Source organism: Dryas octopetala, chromosome 9, assembly GCF_963921425.1.
Source record: "Dryas octopetala chromosome 9, drDryOcto1.1, whole genome shotgun sequence".
NCBI lineage: Eukaryota > Viridiplantae > Streptophyta > Magnoliopsida > Rosales > Rosaceae > Dryas > Dryas octopetala.
In genome coordinates, this window is record NC_141374.1 from 13603325 (window position 1) to 13622283 (window position 18959).

General features: G+C 36.7%; 5 protein-coding genes across 7 annotated transcripts; 2 read left to right on the forward strand and 3 right to left on the reverse strand.

Annotated features, from left to right (window-relative positions):
• The first annotated feature begins 114 nt into the window (after positions 1–114).
• Positions 115–2081, forward strand: LOC147274387 (large ribosomal subunit protein uL11c-like). Its single transcript, XM_086257374.1, has 4 exons — positions 115–438; positions 539–711; positions 805–868; positions 1703–2081. Exons 1-4 carry the CDS (start codon positions 216–218, stop codon positions 1912–1914), a joined length of 672 nt encoding a protein of 223 aa, XP_086113500.1. The 5' UTR covers positions 115–215; the 3' UTR covers positions 1915–2081.
• A 2035-nt stretch (positions 2082–4116) lies between these two features.
• LOC147274388 (metal tolerance protein A2-like) lies at positions 4117–7167 on the forward strand. 3 transcript variants are annotated; one of them, XM_086256818.1, is made up of 2 exons: positions 4117–4398; positions 5650–7166. In XM_086256818.1, exon 2 carries the CDS (start codon positions 5650–5652, stop codon positions 6955–6957), a length of 1308 nt encoding a protein of 435 aa, XP_086112944.1. In that variant the 5' UTR covers positions 4117–4398; the 3' UTR covers positions 6958–7166. The 3 variants fall into 3 exon arrangements, with proteins under 3 accessions (XP_086112944.1, XP_086112946.1, XP_086112945.1); XM_086256820.1 differs by lacking the exon at positions 4117–4398 and adding an exon at positions 4399–4523 and having other exon boundaries at positions 5650–7167; XM_086256819.1 differs by lacking the exon at positions 4117–4398 and adding an exon at positions 4687–4797 and having other exon boundaries at positions 5650–7167.
• A 228-nt stretch (positions 7168–7395) lies between these two features.
• On the reverse strand, positions 7396–9060 carry LOC147274389 (caffeic acid 3-O-methyltransferase-like). Its single transcript, XM_086256821.1, has 4 exons — positions 8458–9060; positions 8058–8368; positions 7885–7949; positions 7396–7773 (listed from the first exon to the last, which is right to left on the reverse strand). The coding sequence occupies exons 1-4, from the start codon at positions 8877–8879 to the stop codon at positions 7474–7476; spliced, it is 1098 nt and encodes a 365-aa protein (XP_086112947.1). The 5' UTR covers positions 8880–9060; the 3' UTR covers positions 7396–7473.
• A 304-nt stretch (positions 9061–9364) lies between these two features.
• On the reverse strand, positions 9365–13121 carry LOC147274390 (protein DMR6-LIKE OXYGENASE 2-like). Its single transcript, XM_086257660.1, has 4 exons — positions 12390–13121; positions 12032–12279; positions 11542–11863; positions 9365–9798 (listed from the first exon to the last, which is right to left on the reverse strand). The coding sequence occupies exons 1-4, from the start codon at positions 12609–12611 to the stop codon at positions 9553–9555; spliced, it is 1038 nt and encodes a 345-aa protein (XP_086113786.1). The 5' UTR covers positions 12612–13121; the 3' UTR covers positions 9365–9552.
• A 1867-nt stretch (positions 13122–14988) lies between these two features.
• Positions 14989–17953, reverse strand: LOC147274391 (protein DMR6-LIKE OXYGENASE 2-like). Its single transcript, XM_086256705.1, has 4 exons — positions 17685–17953; positions 17349–17596; positions 16891–17212; positions 14989–15442 (listed from the first exon to the last, which is right to left on the reverse strand). The coding sequence occupies exons 1-4, from the start codon at positions 17904–17906 to the stop codon at positions 15197–15199; spliced, it is 1038 nt and encodes a 345-aa protein (XP_086112831.1). The 5' UTR covers positions 17907–17953; the 3' UTR covers positions 14989–15196.
• Between the last annotated feature and the right edge of the window lie 1006 nt (positions 17954–18959).

Below are 18959 nucleotides of genomic sequence, written 5' to 3' on the forward strand. Positions count from 1 at the left end.
AAATTTAAGTGGGGTGGTCAACTTAGTGAATTAGGGTGGTGTGCATAACCCCCCCCTAACTGTAAACTGCTAACCGTAAGGCAGATTACTATGTTCTTGTACGACGTCGTTTGGCGCGCATTATAGAGATTGGGGTCGTACTGTGGAAGATAGGATACTGGGTTCTATCCAAAACTTTGCCTTGTGCTGAGACTCAGTGACTCAAGCTCTGCATCATGGCGTCTTCATTGTCTGCCCATCATCATCTCCTGCCCTCTTTCTCTTCAAAGAACAATGCCCACCTCTCTTCTTCGCTTTGGGGCTCACCCATAAGCATAAGCATAAGCAGCAGCTTCTCTTCAACCCCCAACACGTTCCTCCATTTCCAAACTCGGAGGCGACTCAGTGTCACCGCCATGGCTCCCCCAAAAGCCAAGCCTGGTGGAAAATCCAAAAAAGGTAACTAATTCACATTCACATTCACATTCACTGGTGGGTTCGTCTTTGACAAATTTCAACTCGTTTCCTTGATGGGTTTTGATGGCTTTGCAATTTGCAGTGGTCGGAATGATAAAGCTGGCTCTGGAGGCCGGAAAGGCCACTCCGGCACCGCCAGTTGGGCCTGCGCTGGGTTCTAAGGGTGTCAATATCATGGCTTTCTGTAAGGACTACAATGCCAGGACTGCTGACAAGGCCGGCTATGTCATTCCCGTCGAAATTACCGTCTACGATGTCAGTCTGTGTTGCACTTTTGCTATACTTGTTTCATTGGTTTGGCTAATGTTTGCAGAATTATGACCTTGTTATCAGATTTTTTGATGCCAGGATAAGAGTTTTACTTTCATATTGAAGACACCACCTGCTTCGGTTTTGCTTCTTAAGGCCGCAGGTATGCTTCTTTTGTGTTCTATCACAGTGCCCTCTAACTGTTTGATGGGGTTTCTCTTGATTTTCTTATGTAATTGTTTTTCTCAAGCATTGCCATTTAACTGTATTGGAAGACATCTTACCATGTTAGTTTGGTAATTGCTGCTCATCTAGTGGATATTGGGTAAGGAGAAATTCTTGTGCTAAGCTTTAGTTTGTATCTTTCACTCACAAGTTGTTTCGAGAAATTTATATCGTATCACCAAACCATTTTTTTAAAGGAGGATTGTAGTAAATTGAAAATATTTATAGTGGTGTTCATGTCTTCATTGGCTGACCCACTTAACATTGTTGATTAATGTGAGGCTGTGGAGTTACATGTCTTCATTGGCCATTGAGGTTTCATCTACCAATTAATTTGACATCGTAACTCATGTCATTTGAGCCATAGAGTTCATTAGTTACCATTACACAGTGAAGAATAGATGCGGTTTTGAAACTATTTCTAGAATTCTACAAATCTCAGGATAAAAACTAAGGATTAGTTCCATGCTTACTTTTATGCATAATCTTGTGGTTTTGGTTATTAGTTTTTTGATGAGTGTAGTAATTGGGTTTGATTATCTGTCATACATGCATATACATCAATTATTGGCCACTGTTTTGAGAAATATCACCATTCTGGGCAGGTTGAACTAGTTTGGCTTGTTCTTAAAGCTTGTCATCTTATATTTGTTCATAATAGGACCAGTTACATGATAGAATTTCCTTGATTAAATGCTAGTCCTTGCCAGCATTTGATATCCATAATGGTACAATATTTGTTTATCTATGCTGATTGCTGACTGGTATGTAGGAGCGGAGAAAGGTTCAAAAGACCCACAGTTGGAGAAAGTGGGGAAGGTCACCATTGACCAGTTGCGTACAATTGCACAAGAAAAGCTTCCAGACTTGAACTGCACAAGTATAGAATCAGCAATGAGAATTATAGCAGGTACTGCAGCTAATATGGGGATCGATGTTGACCCTCCTATTCTCGAACCCAAAAAGAAGGAACTTCTGCTATAGTGCTGTCAACATTTTGTTTCCTTGGTTAGGCTGTGTCTTTAAACTCATATCTGTAAGTTTGTACAAGATTGATGAAAGTCAGTATGTAATACTATCACCTCCAGTTTTGGTTGTTGGGTATAAATACTGTCATATTTGTTGAATCTGGTGCGTAATCGCAATTATCATGTCCATACCTCTAATGATTATATCGATAATCAATTGGAAGATAAAAGGAAGGCGACTACTACTTCAAGCAGGTTGATGAGTCTTGACTTTGAATAAGTGTTTTATTACTCAGCCTCATCATTTGACAAATTTCGGTGGGAACTTAGGTGTCATCCACAAGTTGCTTTAGTCATTGTCTTGCTCCATAGTCCATAGTCCATACTAGGGTGCTATCGATTGCTCCTTTAATAAATAACAAAAAATAAAATGTTTATCTCCAATCGTGGAGATAAATAGTCTATTTTTCATAGTACATTCTAGGTTGCTATCAATTGCTCCTTTTATAAATAACAAAAAATAAAATGTTTTATCTTCAATTGTGGAGATGAATAGTCTATTTTTCAAAGAGTAAGTATGATGCCTTATTTTCTTTCTCCAGAGCTACTTTTGGCATACCCAAACTACAAAAATATTAATATTTGACAGATGCATTCCAATTGTAATTTTGCCATTTACCAGTGCTTATTCATCTTTTCAATGCATTCGTAGTGAAGGATGTTGAAACCAATTCAAATAAGGTATTTACATGCTTCAATATTTATAAAGAAAAATATCATTAGAACAAAAGTTAGTTGGTATGTAGGTGTTTGAATAAACTCAAATCTTAATTACAATCAAAACAGATAGACATTTAAGAGCCTTGACTAAGAGAGAGGTCCCTTGTAGGGTTGGAGAGTGACTCTTCATATAGAGAAGCAGTGATTCTTTTTCTACTAGGAAGTAGGAACATTATTTAGTCAATCATAGAGAATATTTTAAAGAATTACAGAGAAACATAATGAATGTACTAGGTCTTTCTTTGCCCTCAATTGATTGGATATTATTAAATTTTCGTGAATCTAATAAGATATTATCTACTCTGCAGGGCCCAATAAGCCATATCCTACAAGGAGAATCACTTTCACAAGAACACATTAGTTAATCAGAAAAATCATGCAGTCACAAGACCACCACAAAATATAAATGAGAAAAAAGAAACAAAAAAAACAACACCAAGTCACCAACTATATATTATAGGTAAATGCTATATACTATATACTTTTTCCTTTAATTTTTTATTATTATTCTCATTTCGCAGTATTTCATTCTTAGAACGGTTCATTTTTAGATTATCCTTTAAAAATATTTCAGTAAAAAATTTATTAAATCGAAAATTATTTGGTCATGTAATTGTAATAAAATAAACACAAGATTTTAGTAACAATTAGATTCATTATCTGTTTATTTTATAATAGTTACATAATCAAATGAGAAAAAAGAAACAAAAAAAACAACACCAAGTCACCAACTATATATTATAGGTAAATGCTATATACTATATACTTTTTCCTTTAATTTTTTATTATTATTCTTATTTCGCAGTATTTCATTCTTAGAACGGTTCATTTTTAGATTATCCTTTAAAAATATTTTAGTAAAAAATTTATTAAATCGAAAATTGTTTGGTCATGTAATTGTAATAAAATAAACACAAGATTTTAGTAACAATTAGATTCATTACCTGTTTATTTTATAATAGTTACATAATCAAATGATTTCCGATTTGATTAATTTTTTCTTCTAAAAATAATTTTTAATATGAAATTTAAAAAATAAACGATTTCTATCATGAAATTACATTATAAAACTAAAAAAATAAAGAAAAAGTTAAAGAAGAAAAGACTTAAAAAAGAAGGTTGATAACATTATCTATATTATATGTATAAAACGCCGTTATGTCCAACTCAGTCCTTTCACCAACCTTAAGGGTAATCATGGTCCGACCAGGTAATGAATTGTCTGTTGAGTGGGTTAGTTAATATAATTCGTCATCATAAAAAATTAACAAGGCAACGATAATAATACTTAATTACTTAGTTAAGAACCTTGATTTGACTTAAATACCCAAAAAACCGAGGGAATGGCGGCCCAAAAGGGGTAAGAAAGGTAGAGCAGACGTCCTTTATTGATATTCAATGACTAGCAAACAAATGAGAAATCATAATCGAGAAAAAAGGACACAGAATCTTCTTCCCAAAACAAAATTACAAAAACCCTAGACTTAAGAGTGTAGACCGAATCCGAAAGGGAAATTAGGGATTGTGGGCATTGTATTTAGTATTTATATATCCTCTCGTATTATTATCATATTATGTTTCAAGCCAAAGGCCACCTTCACAGTGCTCAGAGAATCTGAGGACCACCACAATTTCCATTAGCTCCAATTATCTGTTATATACACCCAAAGATCCCTATATCTGCTTCACATTTCCCTCCTCAACAATACAGCATTCTGAGGTATATCTCTTTCTCTTTCTTTATCTCTCTGTGGGTTCATTATGCAATTGTTTATTTTTTATGTTTTGATGGAATCTATTAATCCAATGCCTTTTGAATAACCCAGATCCTGAGAGAGAGGGAAAGTAAGTTTATCCATTTGGGTGTCGTTGATTAGCTGTTTTTTTTTGTTTTTTTCGGTTTTTTGCCCTGTTTTGTTTGCTTTTGACGTCATATTGCTGGATGGATCTCGTGATTTTTATTTCGTTATATGGATACATACGGAACCATTGAGTACAAAAGCTTGTTGTTCTTTTGGTTTCATAGATAAGCTTTCTTGGGTGGTGTCTTTGATAATGCGTTTGGTGTTATCCTTGTTTCTATAATTTATGAATACATGTTTTTTGTTCTCTGATTAAGGTATGCATTCTTAATTATTGCTTTAATTTGTTCTCTGTGATTGGTTCCTTGGTTAATTGTAGTCTCTCCTTTGTCTCTTAAATAAATTAAGGACCTTGGTTTTGCTGTATACTAACTTTTTCTTCAGCCAATTAGATATTAATTATGGTATAAGAATAAATTTTGTGGTGATAAATACTGTTTCTGCTTTCAAACCATAAATTTGTCATCAAAAGGATCATGGTGAGTGATATTATGGATACTAACTCAACATGCTTCTAAAGAATACAAATTCCAGTGCTTTTCCCCTTTGATTGTGTGTGTTCGCTTCGGGTTACATATTTTGATGCATGATCCTTGAATTTTGGTGTCAAAACAAATTTTAGGATTGAAGTGCTCTACTTCTAGGAGCTGTTCATATTCTTATCTAACCTGTGATTATAATTGTTGAAAAGATGCACATGGACAATAAATAGGCTGGAATTGGTTGTCTGAAGGACAATTGGGCAAGTATTGGATTGGGCAGAAGTACACCACAACCTTTTACTATGGTTGGGATACTTGTGTTGGGCTGTTTTACAAATAACCTAGTTATGATGGTGGCATAAGAAATTCACATTTTTGTATTTGCTTGTATTGATTTGCATGATAGCCAATCTAATGTTTACTCATGTGCTTGCTATCTTTCTATCTTAGTTGTTTTTCATCTTGTATTTGTTGAGTTGGTTGTATGTTGTCCTTCTCTACTTTTATTGTTCTCAAGCTTGTTTTTCTAATTGCTATGTGATTCTTATGGTTGTATCTCACAGAAGGATTTTCCAGCTAACTAAATTGATGAAGTCTTAATCCTTATTGTTTCTTGTTGCTTTTCAGATGGAAGTGCAACATTCTGAAAATGGGCATATAATTGAAGTACGTGGAGATGTGCCAGCTGTAGAGACAAGCTTGGTTGGGAGCAAGATTTGTGGGGAAGGACCCTGTGGATTTTCAGATGCTAAAACCAGTTCCAAGGATGCACAGGAACGGTCAGCCTCCATGCGGAAGCTTTTGATAGCAGTTGTACTCTGTGTCATTTTCATGAGTGTGGAAGTTGTTGGGGGTATTAAAGCGAACAGTCTTGCAATTTTGACTGATGCAGCTCATCTATTGTCAGATGTTGCAGCATTTGCAATTTCTCTGTTCTCGCTTTGGGCATCAGGGTGGGAGGCAACTCCTCGTCAGTCTTATGGCTTCTTCAGGATTGAAATACTAGGTGCTCTTGTTTCCATTCAGATGATATGGCTTCTTGCTGGGATCCTTGTTTATGAAGCCATTGCTAGACTTATCAATGATACTGGTGAAGTTCAGGGCTTTCTCATGTTTCTTGTTTCTGCATTTGGTTTAGTGGTTAACATCGCCATGGCGCTCTTGTTGGGTCATGATCATGGACATGGACATGGACATGGGCACGATCATGGGCATGTGCATGGGCACGATCATGGGCATGTGCATGGGCATGGTCATGGACACGGTGGGCATGATCATGATCATGGTGATCATCATCATAGCAATGAGTATCAGGATGATACACATAACCATGGGATTACTGTGACGACACATCACCATCACCATCATCATGGGGTGCATGCCATTCATGATCATGAGCACCATCATTCTGAGGGAGAAGATCACACAGAACCTCTGCTCAAGCCTTGCTGTGAAGGTGAAAAGAAATCAGACGGTGGAGTTAAAAAGAAGAAGCAACGAAATATCAATGTGCAGGGGGCTTATCTTCATGTACTTGGGGATTCCATTCAGAGTGTTGGAGTGATGATTGGTGGAGCAATGATATGGTATAAGCCTGAGTGGAAGATTATTGATCTGATATGCACCCTTGTATTTTCATTAATTGTGCTGGGGACAACAATCAGGATGTTGCGGAGCATTCTGGAGGTTCTGATGGAGAGCACTCCTAGAGAGATTGATGCCACAAAGCTTGAGAAAGGTCTCTGTGAGATGGATGAGGTAGTTGCCATTCATGAACTGCACATATGGGCCATAACTGTTGGGAAGGTGTTACTGGCTTGCCATGTTATTGTTAAGCCGGATGCTGATACTGACATGGTACTGGAAAAGGTTGTGGACTATATCAGGAGAGAATATAATATCAGTCATGTAACGATTCAGATAGAGCGTCAGTAGATTTGGAGAGAGGGGGAAATGATCTGTCATAGCTGGAGTGTTGTACCTAGGTTGGTTGGGTGTTTTCTGAACTTCAATTTTTTTCCACAGTTGAAGGATAGTATATTCATATATACCATCTCTTTGGCTTGCTCTTCCATGTGGAATTCGTTTCTTATTAAATTGACATAATATTTTCAAGGAAAAAATTTGTTCAATATATCTCTCTTTGCATTAACTCCTATGAGCTCACACTGTATGCTATTTGTGTCTGCAATTGCATCTGCTACAATTTTCTTTTTTTCTCTAATGACATTAGTCACATTATTAAACTGCTAGTGGAGTTGGTTATACCATAGGAATGATGATGCTCTAGCTTGCATAATCTAGAAGTGTTTGGAGTTTTCAGTACAGCTTGAGAACTTGTTGCATGTCTAAAACGAACTTGGAAGTTGGATGTTCAGATGAAAAAATGTGAAAGAAATTAAAATAGACAGAATGGTAGCTACAGAAAAACAAAACAAATCCATCTGGATTCTAATTTTTTAACAGCTCCACGACTGAAAAATTAAAAAAAGAACATGCCACTCGAATGCTTGAAAACCCTGCTTCTTTTGCCAGACTTTGAAATTCTTTCTCTGTCCTCTCCTTTCCCGTCGGATTGGTATTCATCATGAACATATCAAACTGATACAAGTTTTTAGCAGAAAGACTGGTTTCAGGGGCTTCTAATATCACCATGTCCACCAGTATCACTTTCCCATGGTCTGACAAGGCCTCGTAGCAATTCTTCAGTATCATCAAGCAATGTTTGTCATCCCAACCGTGCAGAATCCACTGTTTATAAAAGCCATTGCATCAGTTAAATCAGTGTCTTCAGCAAAAATAGGCATTTGTTTTGGAACATGCTCTTTAAATAAATGTTTGATTAGTTCAAACAAATCTAACCTTCATGAAAATGGCATCTCCTTTTGGAATCCTTGCAAACATATCTCCTGCAATGTGCTCTATTCCTGAAGCAAAAATCTTCCAGAAGTTAACAAGGCACAGTGAATTATATGGAGCTACACTAAATTGTCTGATGGAGAGGGGAGGGGGGAAACAAAGGTTTGATACCATACCAGGATAGGAGGGAGACTTTTCTATCACAGAAGCCAAATCATAGTTGATACCCTTGATAGCAGGGCACTTGGAGACAATCATGTTAAGGATGGTACCATCACCACCACCTACATCCACCAGTGTATTTAGGCCTTCAAAACCCCTGTAAGTGTCCAGGACCTTCCTCATAAAGATGGGGTTAAACTCTTTCATTGAGTCCTTGAATATTCCACCTAATCTAGCATCTTTCCCAATGTAATCCACCACATTCATTCCATAGGCGTGGCTAAATGGAAGTCCTCCTTCCAAAACTGCATCTTTCAAATGATACCTGCCATGACATAATTTCATAAAGAAGTTACAAAATGGTGATGTATGGATATGACCAAATTAACAGGGTTTGTATATAGCACTATATACCAGCTATCTATGATGACCTTGTCATGGCATAGATTTAGAAAAGGGGCAAGTGATGTTCCATCCTGGTTCCGAATGAAGTATTTGGAGATGGGTGACAACCCATAAAGCCTGAGAACCTCCCCATCTGTTTGGTGGGTGGTAACAGAGCAAGTGAGGACAGAATAGGCCGAGAGAAGGCGAAGCATACGATCAAGAACCAAAGGGGCATCTGGGTTGTTGTGTGGGGGAAGCTGGGATGCTATTTGGGAAGGTGAAAGCAGGCCTTCAGGGCCAGCTCTGTGTATTATGTCAAACACACCAAGCTCTATGGCTGCTTTAAGCACCATAGGCAGCACTGCTGCGCTTGCTAGTTGCATAGCATATTGGGAGTGAGTATCCTCTTCATTGGTGAACATTCTCAGCTGGTTTTGCTCCAAGTTCATGTGGAATTTGGTCTTCCAAAGTAGGGAATATTTGGAATGTTGGTAACAGGTTGCCTTGGAATTGGGAGTGAGTCTATATTAGCTAAGGATTTATTGTTTTTGTAAATCTTTATATAGCCATGAGAGATTTTAACACCATCAAGAATCTGAACTTTTGTAATTCTCGAAATGAAGAAGAAATTGTGCGTGTAGAGATTAGAATATTCTGTATGTCCTATGTGAATTTGGCCTTGGTATTATAACTTCCATTTTGGTGGCTTGACTGGGCCAATGTATATTGAAAAGTCATAGGTTTCTAGAATTGAGAAATTGATGTTGCAATTAACCCTTTTCCATTGGTTATTCTTCAATGGGCAAAATTAATTAACTTTAAGAAAGTAAAAAACAGAATCTGTGAGGCTCTTGGATTGCAGCTGTGGGGTTCACTGTTTTTCTTAAAGTTATTTTCTTAAAGCTTTTACCAAAGCTTTTTACACTCAAACCACTTTCAAAAACAAAATACTCTTATTTCACAGCTAATTAAAGTCAAAACAATACCAAACTAGTCCTAATAAGGTCTTTTAACTCTCTCTAACATTACTCATCAGACCGTTTTATTGGGAGCATTTTGGTAATTAGCAAAGCTAATAAGAGAACATTGCAGCATTGCATAATTGCACAAATGCTCAAGGGGTCATTTGACTTTGAACAAGTCTGTGCAACGCCCCTGTGCAACTAGCTTATTCCAGAATTTTTCGAAGTATCCATCATATTTAAACTCTTTGTAGAGCGGTGGGTGGTCATGGCTGATCAGCTCCTTGGCAGGCCCAATCACTGCATCAGGTGATGGGGAGTAGAAGGTTGGAATCGATATTCTCTCTCTGTTGCGGTTCACAACAGCTCTGTGGAGCACACTCTTGTACCGATCGTTGCTAATTACCTGATTAATACAAGGAAAAATGGAAAATAAATAAATAAATTAGAATTGTGTGTTTTTTGTGCTACATGGTGGGGAATCCCAAATATGATCGAGCAACAAAGTAACATGGGCTTAGGGTGGCTCTAAGATTCTAAGGGTCGAGACAAATTATAAAAATGAGGTTTCGATCTTTGTGTGCATTAAGGTGATTTATATTTTTACTAAGTACACACAAAAATCATCATAATATGTTAGTTTATATAATTTTAAAGTCTAGTGGTTATCTTATTTACCTACCCTTGTAACCAAGGAGGAAAATTTCAAAAATTTCGGTGAAAATTTTGTTTTTTCAAGAGGGGGAAATTTTATCAAAATATCAACATATTTTCATTAATATTTCGAGAAATTTCGCCAAAAATATGGGCTTGGGATTGGGTGAGGTAGGGTGGGTAGGGGAGGGGCTAGGTTGGGGGGAGAGGGGCAGGGAAGGGTTGGGTTTAGGGGGAAAGGGGCGGGGAGGGGCTGGGTGAGGGGGGTTTGTCAGGGATGGGCTGGGTAAGGGGAGGTGTGTCGAGGATGGGCTGGGTTGGGGGAGAAGATAGAGGGATGTGAGATCTATTGTGCACGCAGGCTGGGAGAGAGAAATGAGAGGAGAGAGGGGAGAGGGAAGAGGGAAGAGAGAGTCACGGGCAGGGAGGAAAAGGAAGGAAAGAAAAAAAAAAGAGCAAAAAAAAAAAAAAAAAGGCTTTAAGGTTGATTGAGGTTTTGAGCCTTTGGGCAATTGGAAATAAAAAAAAAGGTTTGGGGTTTGGTTTGGCTCTTTTGGGGTTTCATTTAGTTGTTTTTAAACTCTAAACCATAATACATTTCTATATAGAAAATAATTAAAAATATCCTAAAAAGCTTAAACCCTAATATCTTATACCATATCCTAAAGAATATAAATCGAGTATATAGGATTTAGTGCATAGATTATAGAGTATAAAGTATATACTAATTTTATTTAATAATATTTACCTACAGTGCACATTATATTTATTTATATCACATGAAACCTATTGTAGAATTTGATTTTTTTAATATTTTTTATCAATATAATAGATAATATGTTAAATAAACATATGGTCAAATTTTATTCAAAATTTTCATATTTTAATAATAATTTTTGTCATTTTTATCTAATTTTGTCAAAATCAAAATTTTAGCCTTGCTTGTCACCGACTATCATGGCTGAGAGACAACTTGAGATTTAATTATCTCAACGCGCTCTTTCACGTGTTCTCAATCATTTAGAAGATCCTCAATGCTACCACTAGGCAACAATAGAGGTTTATTGATGTTTTTGCAATTATTGATGTCATATTATAGTACATCCTCTTAAAAATTTAAGTCAGCTGGACCACATTGGATTGCATTCGGTCAGTATGGGTCACGCGTTTTTGGACATTTTGTCGGCATGCAATAGAAGAATCAAAATCAATAATTGACATGTACAGTAAACCCAGATTAGAGAGCATCAGTCATTTTAATGCTATTGAATTTTCCATTCATGCAAGTGTGCAACGTTGGGAGGACCCTAGTTGGGAATGCTCTTACGTAGATGATGACAGCATGTAGGGCAAATTAGGTCCGACTCATGAATGATTAGAATTTAGAACTTGGAATATTAGGTGACCGGCCAAAAAAATAAAAAAAGAACTTGGAATATTAGGTGGGATTTTATAATCTCAAAACAAAATTGAGGAGATCGAGATACGGTGTTACCTGCATGAGATCACCGATATTGACAATCAAAGTGTTGGGAATGGGGTTGACAGCAATCCACTTGCCATTTCTAAGGACCTGCAATCCAGGCACATCATCTTGGAGAAGGATGGTGATTAGACCACGGTCAGTATGACTTTGCAATCCATAAATAAGCTCTGGCTCTGGACATGGTGGATAGTAATTCAAAGACATATGCTGGCCTTCTTTCTCTAAAGTCTTAACAATGGACTTCTTTTCCAGGCCTAGGCTCTCTGATATGGCCTCAAACAGTGTCATAATCAGTCCTCTCATGCTGGTGCAATACTCCCCTGCTTGCTTCCTGTAAACAAAGAAAGTGTTTGTGAACTTTGTTCTTTCAGTCATATGTTATGTTTTCAGACTGTAAATATAATTATTGATTAGATTGATTTGCATGTTTGATTTATACTATGTTGTTGCCAACTTTTTGGCAAAAGAAGATTAATTATTAGAGGGGAATCCCATTTACCTGAAGGTTAGCGGACTGGTAGGCCATTCATGCACGTATTCTTCAAGAGGGTAGCAATGGAGTCTGAGAAAGTCCCTCCAGGTGCAGAGATTGCCATTTTTGTCATCAAAATTGGTGTAAAGCCCGGTGGTCTTTGAAGGGTCACCTGAGTACAGCTTCAACCTCTCACTCTCTGGCAGTCTGAAAAACTCTCTCGCTATTCTCAACATGTCATTGATCATTGTCTCTGGCACTCCATGGTTCTTAACCTGATCGTAATAAATGGGATGGTCAGTGACTCACTCACTCTATGGTGCATACTTTAGAGGAAGAAGAAGAATAGTTGCATACAAATTGAATAATGGGATTATATGTATACCTGAAAGAAACCATCACTTTCGCAAGCTTGGCCAATCTGTTTGATAATATCAGAGTGGTTGGGACCATGGAGACCTTGGAGATCAATGAGGGGAATACTGGAGCCGTCTGATGTCTGGACATCAGTGAGATTTGGACTGTCGGAGATGGGCCGAATGTATTTTGAGGGGACATGGTTCATCTCAGAGATGAGGTCTGTTAGCAGTGGCTTTGTTGTGGCCATTATTGCTAAGAGTACTGAAGACGAGAGAACCTGAACAAGTAAATTGGTATGCTGGCCAATGGGGTTTGGTCGCCTTATTTATAGTACCTAATTTTTTTTACCTCTGTATGAACTCACCTTATTTCTTCACCTCTTTCTAAATTCACAAACTTTTTATTTTTTTTCATCACAACCAAGGGGTAAAATTTCGTTTTTAAGGGGTATGAAAATTTTAACACCATATCAAATAAATTTCGAAATATTTGGCCGAAGTTTTCCGAAATTTTCGAAATTTCGGCGAAATTTTCGATGTAGAGCCCGGAGAGAGAGAGGGGAGGCAGAGACCAGAGGGAAAGGGGAGGAGAGCACCGTCGCCGGAGGGAGATAAGAGATCGAAGAGGGTACGTGTTGCAGAGCCGCGCCGCCGTCGGAGGGAGAGAAGAGATCCGGGGAGGGAGAGGGAAGAAAGAGATTAGGAAGGGAGGAGGGAGGTGGGAGAGGGAAGAGAGAGGTTATGAAGGGAGAAGAAAAAAAAACTGGAGAAAAAAAAAAAGATGAAGGCCACTCACTGCCCACTGGAAATGGAAGAAGACGAAGACGAAGGCTACTGGGGAAGAAGAGGAAAAGGAAAGAAAAAAAAAAAAGGAAGTCACGTGGGAAGAAGGAAAAGGAAAGAGAAAAAAGAAGAGAAAAGAAAGGAAAAGGAAAAAAAAAAAAAAAAAAGAGAAAAAAAAAAGGAAAGAAATTTTTTTTTTTAGAGGTAGATTGAGATTTGGAGTCTTTAGGCAATTGGAAAGAAAAAAAAAGATTTGAGATTTTATTTGGAGTTTGATTTGGTCATTTTGGTGTTTCGTTTAGTTGTAAACATAAATTATGAAAAAAAAATTTATCCTCTTATCATGAAGTTTCATTTCCTTAATGTTTGGTTTTCCAATTTCGATAATTTGTAAAATTGAAATTTTAGGTAAACTGTTATCGCCGCTGCTGTCATTGGATTGGTTCTATTTTAACCCAATTCGGCTTAATTTAACTATCGAAGACAATTTTCAAGTCTCTTTGAGTAAGCTTGCTACTTTCCGTTGCCACATTGGTGATTTATTCGTGTAATTTTATTATGTAATTATTAATTAATGAAGTATTTTTTTAACAGTATTGTCTCCAGCGCGCATTATATTCATTACATATCACATGAAATCTATTATATTATTTTATTTTTTCAATGTTTTTTATCAATGTAGTAGATAATATGTTAAATAAACATATGGTCAAGTTTCATTCAAAATTTCCATATTTTGATAGCAATTTTCGTCATTTTTGTCTAATTTTATCGGAATCGAAATTTTCACAAAAATTTCCATCGAAATTTTCATCGAAAATTTCCTCGAAACCGAAATATTACTCCTTGATCACAACTATCACATATTAATAAAATTAAATATCTAACTAAAATTTGCTCAGCTTTTGAAGGCCTAGATAGAAACACACTGACATGTGTGCAAAACTCACTATCATTTGGTTGCACAAGGAGTGGCAATAAGAAACTTTAGTCCTTATTGTCCAATTGCCACATATTTTTGTTAAAATCAAGGCACTTTTGTCCCTATTTCTCAATTGCCACATTTTTCTGTGCAACTAATGAAGATGAACATTGCTCTAATTTCTTGTAGTGTACCCAAGTACTCTTTGGCAACTTATCCCAACTATGAGGCACAATGGGACCGTGCCAGCGATATATTGGTTGCCACTCATTATACTTTGGAAAGTTGTCAAATTCAATTTGAGAAGCATGATGAAATTTGGGTTAAAGACCCCAAAAGAAAGCACAACTAAATAGGGAGGGCCCAAACCAATAGTCCGAGACTCCGAGGTAGTCCACCAAATTTAGCATCACCACATTCATTCCATAGGTCTGGCTAAATGGAAGTCCTCCTTCCAGAACTGTTACAAATGTTACCTGCCATGTCAAGGCTTAAGGAATTTACAAAATGGAGATATATGGAGATGACCAAATTAACAAGGTTTGTAAATATTGTACTATGATGACCTTGTCATGGCATAAATTTAGTAATGGTGCAAATGATGTTCCATCCTGTTTCCGAATGAAGTATTTGGAGATGGATGGTAATAGAGCATACGATCAAGAACCAAAGGGCCGGGCATCTGGGTTGTTCTGAGAGGGGAGCTGGGATGCTATTTGGGAAAATGATAAGTAACCCTTTTCCATTTCTTCTTCTTCAATGGCCAAAATGAAATTTAAGATAGGAAAAAACAGAATCTGAGAGGCTCTTGCGTTGCAGCTGTGGGGTTGGCTGTTTTTATTAAAGTTACTTTCTTAAAGCTTTCCCAAGCTTTTTACACTCAAATTACTTTTATAAACATAATTTATAAAACACTTAGCTGGTTTCCTTCGCAGCTAATTATTCTCAAAACAATATCAAACTCAAAACAATATCAATCTGATCTTAATGTGGTCAAAGAATGGGGTCTTTGACTCTCTCAAGCTAGCGCTCATCAAACCGTTTTATTGGGGACATTTTGGTAATTAGAAAAGCTAACAAGATAACATTGCAGCATTGTTTATTTGCACACATGCTGAAGTACGTGGGTCATTCGACTTTGAACAAGTCAATGCAACGCCCCTTTGCAACTTGTCTATTCCAGAATTTTTCGTAGTATCCGTCATATGTAAACTCTTTGTAGAGCGGTGGGTGGTCATGGCTGATCAGCTCCTTGGCAGGCCCAATCACTGCATCAGGTGATGGGGTGTAGAAGGTTGGAATCGATAATCTCTCTCTGTTGCAGTTCACAACAGCTCTGTGGAGCACACTCTTGTACCGATCGTTGCTAATTACCTGATTGATAAAAGAAAAAATGTGAAAAAAAAAAAAACAAAGAATTTTGTGTGTTTTTTTTGTGCTACATGGTGGCGAAATCCCAAAGATGAGCAACAAAGTAACATAGGCTTAGGGTGGTTCTAAGATTTCAAGGGTTTAGGCAAATTATAAAAATGAGGCCACCGATCGATCTCTCTGTCTCTCTGTGTGTATTTAGGTGATTTATCTTTTCGATCAATACACACAAAAATTATCATAATTGTTAAAAAAAGTAATGCACATTTGTGGAATTATCTACACTATTCCACACCAACTAGAAATTTCTAGAAAATTCTTTTAAAGCCCATGACAAATTATGCTAGAGAAGTCTACATAATTCTACATAAAAAAAGAGTCTAGAATAAGATTATATAAGAATATACTAGAATATAATTAAAAGTGTAGTATACTCTAGAACCTACTAGTAACATATGGCTAATAGATGTTCTAGAGAAGTCAAGTAGGTTCATTTACTCTCTATATATATAGCATGTACCCATATCTAAGTGTAAGCAAGAGGCAATACTAAAAGCCATTACTCCTAAGTCCTATTGTCCTAGACATCTATTAAAGCTTTGTATTTCTCCTCTACTTCTAAATAAAATTGTCCTATTTCTAACTAAGGTCTCCACTCAACTCTAATATTTTTCACCCAAATTTCTCATATCAAACATAAGTAGCTAATAGAAGCTTACACAAGCCATTAGCTACAAGTATCCTAAACACCCTCTAAATTTCTAACAATAATATATAAGAGGTTCATAAAATTTAAAGGCCTAAATATTTAGGCAGTTGTCTCACTTGACTAGCCTCATAACCGGCCTATGATTTAATTTGAGTTTTATGTGTTCTCAATCATTTAGAACATCCTCAATGCTACCAGTGAACCAGTGAATAGGCATTGCAATAGAGGCCCATTGATATATTAATAGCTAATTTTTATTCATATATTAGTATAGGTTTTTTATCACAAATGAAGACCATTTTGCCCATGAAAAAGTGCACCATACGTGACTAAATTTGACAAAAATTTGGACGGAATACAATAAAAAGTAATAAAGATGAAATAGCACATTGAGCCAAAATACCTTGAATCAAATTGATATTTGAGTAAGAATTGAGTGATCATTTATGATAAAAAAACCTTTATTATATTCTCTTGTGATGAAAATTTAAAAAACCTTTATTATATTGAAATAGTCAGTACGGGTTGAGTATGGGTCCCGGGTTTTTGGACATTGTGTCGGCAATGCAATAGAAAATTCGGTTGATATTGATTTTTCTATTGCCTAACCGATAAATGACTTGTCCTGTAGTACATCAATTATTGACTTGTAGAGTAAACCCAGATTAGAGACTGGTTTTGGCACAATAAGTCATCAATTATTGTAATCTAAAAAAATAATTGAGGAGAGATTTTGTCGTACCTGCATCAGATCACCGATATTGACTATGAAAGTGTTTGGAATGGGGTTGACAGCAACCCAATTGCCATTTCTAAGGACCTGCAATCCGGGCACATCATCTTGGAGAAGGACGGTGATTAGACTACGGTCAGTATGTCCGGGCAATCCATAAATATGCTCTGGCTCTGGACATGGTGGATAGTAATTAAAAGACATATGCTGGCCTTCTTTCCCTAAAGCCTTTACAATGGACTTCTTTTCCAGGCCTAGGCTCTCTGATATGGCCTCAAGCAGTGTCATCACCAGTCCTCTCACACTGGTGCAATACTCACCCACTTGCTTCCTGGAAACAAAGAAAGTGCTCGTTATTTTAAAAACTGTTATGTTATCCGACTGTGAATTTGATCCGTGATTGAATTGAATTTATGATGAAAGAACATTCGTAGAGGACTAGAGGGGTGTTAATTCCATTTAATTACCTCAAGGTTGGGGGATTGGTAGGCCATTCATGCACATAGTCTTCAAGGGGGTAGCAATGGAATCTAAGGACGTCCCTCCAGCTAGAGTGTTTTTCAGTCTCGACATTGAAATTGGTGGAAAGCCCGGTGGTCTTTAAAGGGTCATCTGTGTACATCTTCAACCTTTCACTCTCTGGCAATCTGAAAAATTCTCTTGCTATACTCAGCATGTCATCGATCGTTGTCTCTGCCACTCCATGGTTTTTAACCTGATCATAAATTCATAATAAATGGGATGGTCTTTGGAGGAACAAGAATTACATGCAAATTGAAAAATGGGATTATATGCATATATACCTGAAAGAAACCATCATTTTGGCAAGCTTGGCCAATCTGTTTGATAATATCAGAGTGGTTTGGGCCGTGGAGGCCTTGGAGATCAATAAGGGGAATATTTGAGCCGTCTATTGTCTGAACATCAGTGAGATTTGGACGGTCGGAGATGGGCCGAATGAAGTTTGAGGGAACATGGTTCACACCAGATATGAGGTCTGTTAGCAGTAGCTTTGTCGTGGCCATATTGCTAAGAGTACTGAAGACAAGAGGACCTCAAGAAATAATTAAATTGGTATATTGGCAAATGGGGTTCGGTTCTAATTTATAGTACCTAGTAGTATTTCACTTAATTTTGTTTGTTACCTCTTTATGAACTCACCTAATTTTTCTACCTCTTTATGAATTCACCAACTTTTCTTTTTCATCACAACTATCACATTTTAATAAAAATTAAATTTTTCGCTAAAATTAGAAGGCTTAAACAGAGACACACATAACAAATATTAATTAATAGGCCCACTATAGAGCAATGTAGAGAATAAATATCACATACGATTATAATTTTTATTTGGAGAATCCTGATTAGGTTGAAAATAGTAAGTAAATATATAGCCAATGTGAAAAACAGTAAGTCAGTAACCACAAAAATCAGTATCAATAATTATTGAAACCCAAGCATGAAATCTTTTCAAGTGTGTTTAAGACTAGTTAAATCAGTACGTCTTCAGCTGAAATGGACATGTGTTTTGGAATATTCCCTTTAACCAAATATTTGATTAATTCTAACAAACCTAACCTTCATGAAAATGGCATCAGCTTTTGGGATGCGTACAAACATATCTCCCGCAATGTGCTCTATACCTGAAGCAAAATTCTTCCAGAAGTGAACAAAGCATGCATAGTGAATTAAATGGAGCTACACTAAATTGTCTGATGGGAAGCAAAAATTTGATTTCATACCAGAATAGGAGGGAGACTTTTCTATTACAGAAGCCAAATCATCTTTATATATAGCCATGAGAGATGAAATTGTTTATAAAAACATCAAGAATCTGAACATTTTTAATCCTCAAAATGAAGAAATTGTGCATGTAGAGATTAGACTAGTCTGTATCCTATGTGAATTTGGCCACGGTTTTATAACTTCCATTTTGGTGGCTTGACTGCACCAGTTTATATTCAAAGTCATAGGTTTTCAGAATTGAGAAATTGATATTGTTGCAAGTGACCCTTTTCCATTGGTTGTTCTTCAATGGCCAAAATTAACTTTTCAGAAAGTAAAAAACAGAATCTGTG

Excerpts from the sequence above, each read along its gene's own strand:
- LOC147274387 (XM_086257374.1), top strand. The coding sequence starts at position 216 with ATGGCGTCTTCATTGTCTGCCCATCATCATCTCCTGCCCTCTTTCTCT. Across the intron at positions 439-538 it reads TGGTGGAAAATCCAAAAAAG|TGGTCGGAATGATAAAGCTG; the intron begins GTAACTAATTCA and ends TGCAATTTGCAG. Across the intron at positions 869-1,702 it reads TTTGCTTCTTAAGGCCGCAG|GAGCGGAGAAAGGTTCAAAA; the intron begins GTATGCTTCTTT and ends ACTGGTATGTAG.
- LOC147274388 (XM_086256818.1), top strand. The coding sequence starts at position 5,650 with ATGGAAGTGCAACATTCTGAAAATGGGCATATAATTGAAGTACGTGGA.
- LOC147274389 (XM_086256821.1), bottom strand. The coding sequence starts at position 8,879 with ATGAACTTGGAGCAAAACCAGCTGAGAATGTTCACCAATGAAGAGGAT. Across the intron at positions 8,369-8,457 it reads AAGGTCATCATAGATAGCTG|GTATCATTTGAAAGATGCAG; the intron begins GTATATAGTGCT and ends ATGTCATGGCAG. Across the intron at positions 7,774-7,884 it reads GAGATGCCATTTTCATGAAG|TGGATTCTGCACGGTTGGGA; the intron begins GTTAGATTTGTT and ends TTTTATAAACAG.
- LOC147274390 (XM_086257660.1), bottom strand. The coding sequence starts at position 12,611 with ATGGCCACAACAAAGCCACTGCTAACAGACCTCATCTCTGAGATGAAC. Across the intron at positions 12,280-12,389 it reads AAAGTGATGGTTTCTTTCAG|GTTAAGAACCATGGAGTGCC; the intron begins GTATACATATAA and ends TATTACGATCAG. Across the intron at positions 9,799-11,541 it reads ATATCGGTGATCTCATGCAG|GTAATTAGCAACGATCGGTA; the intron begins GTAACACCGTAT and ends TGTATTAATCAG.
- LOC147274391 (XM_086256705.1), bottom strand. The coding sequence starts at position 17,906 with ATGGCCACGACAAAGCTACTGCTAACAGACCTCATATCTGGTGTGAAC. Across the intron at positions 17,597-17,684 it reads AAAATGATGGTTTCTTTCAG|GTTAAAAACCATGGAGTGGC; the intron begins GTATATATGCAT and ends ATTTATGATCAG. Across the intron at positions 17,213-17,348 it reads ACCAATCCCCCAACCTTGAG|GAAGCAAGTGGGTGAGTATT; the intron begins GTAATTAAATGG and ends CTTTGTTTCCAG.